The sequence below is a fragment of the Rhagoletis pomonella genome, unplaced genomic scaffold (assembly GCF_013731165.1).
Source record: "Rhagoletis pomonella isolate Grant_MI unplaced genomic scaffold, Rhpom_1.0 Rhpom_scaffold_00002, whole genome shotgun sequence".
NCBI classification, from domain to species: domain Eukaryota; kingdom Metazoa; phylum Arthropoda; class Insecta; order Diptera; family Tephritidae; genus Rhagoletis; species Rhagoletis pomonella.
The window spans coordinates 104,025,779-104,029,036 of record NW_023458556.1 but is presented as its reverse complement, the minus strand read 5'-3'; the positions used below and the strand labels follow the sequence as shown (position 1 = coordinate 104,029,036).

The window sequence follows — 3,258 nt, the reverse complement described above, 5'->3', positions numbered from 1 at the left end:
ACATATATGTACTTATGTGGTAATTTATTTCTCCACGCAGCTCCCGTCACTCTGAGCACAAAACTAGTCAATTATTCTTATACGGCTGAAGCCCTCACTAATGAGTATCGCGGGTTATATTTTCCCAATTTTCCAATTTTATTATATTTTCCCTTGGGGGGGGGGAGAGTTAGTGAAGCGGCAGACAAACGCACCAAGTGTGGGGGCGGTTATTAGCACCACTATACGAGCACCCGTGGACGATTGCTGGCCAACTGACACCAGCACTACGGCGCAGGGGAAGGAAAGAAGGACAGCTTTTTGCCAATCGCGGTATTTCCAATTTTGCACTCTGTTCGTAGCCCCTGAGTGGGCTCGGTGTGGATTTTTCGTTACCTTTGGAGCGTTAATTGCGTGCCAGATCTACACAGGAATACTAAGAAAATACGCCGAATTGTGAGATGTGCCAGAGAGACTTACCCTATAGGAGATGGCACCCAAATGGGATACAATTGGTGTCCGAACCCAAGGCAGCCCTACTCGTCTTTTCCTCGTACATACGACAAAGGGGATGGGTGGCAACTTTGTACGCAAAATGAAATGCGGTTTCCTCGTAGCTGGTGGCTACTTTGGGCCAAAGAAATTCCTAGAATTCATGCCCTTAGCGCAAAACAAAAACCACATTTTTATTGCTGCAATCCGTACTTACTTTTTCTCGGTATTGAACGCAATTCAGCCCAGGTGTGTTGAGAAATAGCTTTTGTACAATATTTCCGAATAAAACTAGCGCTTGAAAACTTTAATAAAATTCCACGTGTTAACACTTCACCTGGTGAAGATCGGGGCGCCGTAGTAAGCGTATGCGAGCACTACCGATCTGATTGAAATCCACGAGAAAAAGGCTGAAGTTAATCGGTACTTCAAAAAGGAAACCTCCTTTGGCGGAAAACTTTCCTCTCCCAAGTTGACAAAAGAAAAATACAAAGCAATAAACGTCCTCTTAAAGCAAATTCTCCACTGACTTTTACTCTTGCCACAAGAAAAAAAAACGAACGATAGGTGGCGACACCAGCTGCCTGAAAATATGAGAATGAAATGGGGTTGCCAGCTTATGGGTTCGACATCCATTTCTAGAGCACGTTATCTTTGTAGGGCGACAAGCGACACTACAAGTCCCCCCCGCCAAGATCACACTTTACGGGGAAGCAACCAGCAAGGGTGATCAACGCTTGGAGCGAACATTTCTCCAATAATAAGGAAACTATTGCTTTATATCCTTGGCGTGAAATTTACCAACAGGGCGGCCTTGCAAATCCTCAAGCTCATAGTAACAATTGCCAAGTTTACGTCTTATTCTAGCCTTTAGGAAAGTGGGAGCTAGCTTCGCGGTGAGACCTTTGGAAAAATTACTTTGCTGGAAATTACGACGGTACACTTCTTGGCCGGCCGCGAAAGACACATTGCGACACCTCAAGTAAACGACCTTTCATTGCGGCTGTGCTGGTTTCTCATACAGTCAGCCGCTTTTGTTCTCAAAATATTAAATGAATCGTCCTTATCAAAATGAACTGAATGATCCTCAAGTACGCTTGACTTGCGAAGAAGCTCGTATGTAGATCCATGGGTGATCATATGTTGGCCAAAGACAAGTCGATACGGGGTGGTGTTAATGGCAGTGTGGGAGTTGGGCGTCCCAATTGGACTGGTCAGGGTGAATGTACGCTTTTATAGCCGACAGTACGGAGCGGTTAACCCTTTCGGAGGCGTTCGCTTGAGGAGCATAAATAGCAGTGTACGAGTGGTGGATTCCATATTTATCAAGCAACGCGTTAAAGACCATTGATTTGAACTGAACTCCATTGTCAGATACCATCACATCGGGCACTCCGAAGCACTGGAACAAATCTTCCTCCATAAAACGCACAATAGATTCAGCTGTCATTTTCCTGACAGGCCTCAAAAAGGGAAACTTTGAGAAGTGGTCCAGCACTACCAAAATGTCAATGTTTCCTGAGCGCGATCTAGGATACGGACTTAAAAGGTCGATAAATATCCTTTGAAAGAATCTGGAAGTTTCGGTTGGATTTGCCAATGGAGGGCGTAGCACACGATTGGTGTGTTTGGTGCACTTGCAAATAGAGCAGCTATTTACGTAGTCTTTCACATCAGTGACTAAATTTGGCCAGTAATAAAAACGACGTAATCTCTCTAGCGTTTTATTTATGCCTCCATGAGATGCAAGGAGGTCATGATGAGCCAATTTCAGGGCTGTTGGGACCAGGTCTCGTGGAAGCCACAACTTCCATGCCAAATCATCGGCTACCTTTTCTCCGGGTGCATGCTCCGAACGGCGGTACACAAATTTATCAATAACTTTGACATCCGGTAAATGTGAACGGTTCTCCACAGCCTTAGCCTTCAACTTCTCATATTCCTCAGAGTTAAAGTGCTCGGAATCCAAATCTATAAAATGCTCAACATTAAGTGCAGACAAATCCTCAGTGAACGTGCGTGACAAAGCATCTGGTACCACGTTCTGAGTACCCTTCCTATGCTGTATCTTGAACGAATAGCCCTGCAGCTTGAGATCCCAACGAGCTAAGCGGCAACTAAGATCGGACTGGGACATTAGCCACTTCAACGAGGCGTGGTCTGTGACTACGGTGAAGTCATGACCTTCCACATACGCTCTAAACTTTTTAGTACTCATGATGGCAGCTAGACATTCCTTTTCTGTCACCGAATAACTACATTGACACTTATTGAGCGTGCGGGACGTAAACGCGATGGGAATCTCATCGCCGAAACTATTAATTTGCATGAGGACTCCACCAATTCCAGTGTGACTGGCGTCACAATGGATAAAAAAAGGCGTGATGAAATCCGGACTATGCGAGACAGGGGCCTCGGTCATATGAGTTTTCAACGCTTCAAAGGATTTCTGAGCATCAGCCGTCCATTCAAACTTCCGTTTTTGCTTAAGAGCGTCAGTCAGAGGAGAAGCGATAGAAGCGTAATTTTTGATAAACTTATGATACCACCCGTTCATTCCGAGGAAACGGCGTAACTGTTTGACACAGCGAGGAACTGGATATTCAGTGATTGCGGCGACTTTATCAGGATCCGTGCTGATCGTACCATTGCCGATAACATGCCCTAGATAGTGCACTTGCTTCAAGCAAAATTTGCTTTTTTGCACATTGATCGTTAGACCATCTTTTCCTATCTCGCATGCGACCACTTTTAAGACGCCAAGATGCCGCTCGAAGGTATCAGAAA

At 45.2% G+C, this 3,258-nt stretch overlaps 1 protein-coding gene across 1 annotated transcript; it reads right to left on the bottom strand.

The window, feature by feature from the left end:
* Positions 1 to 1,240: 1,240 nt before the first annotated feature.
* Positions 1,241 to 2,800, bottom strand: LOC118756607. Its single transcript, XM_036491360.1, has 2 exons — positions 2,303 to 2,800; positions 1,241 to 1,360 (listed from the first exon to the last, which is right to left on the bottom strand). The coding sequence occupies exons 1-2, from the start codon at positions 2,798 to 2,800 to the stop codon at positions 1,241 to 1,243; spliced, it is 618 nt and encodes a 205-aa protein (XP_036347253.1).
* Positions 2,801 to 3,258: the final 458 nt, after the last annotated feature.

Coding starts and splice junctions, on each gene's coding strand:
- LOC118756607 (XM_036491360.1), bottom strand. CDS start 2,800: ATGCAAATTAATAGTTTCGGCGATGAGATTCCCATCGCGTTTACGTCC. Junction 1,361..2,302: donor AGCATGCACCCGGAGAAAAG/GTAGCCGATGAT, acceptor CTCACCGCGAAG/CTAGCTCCCACTTTCCTAAA.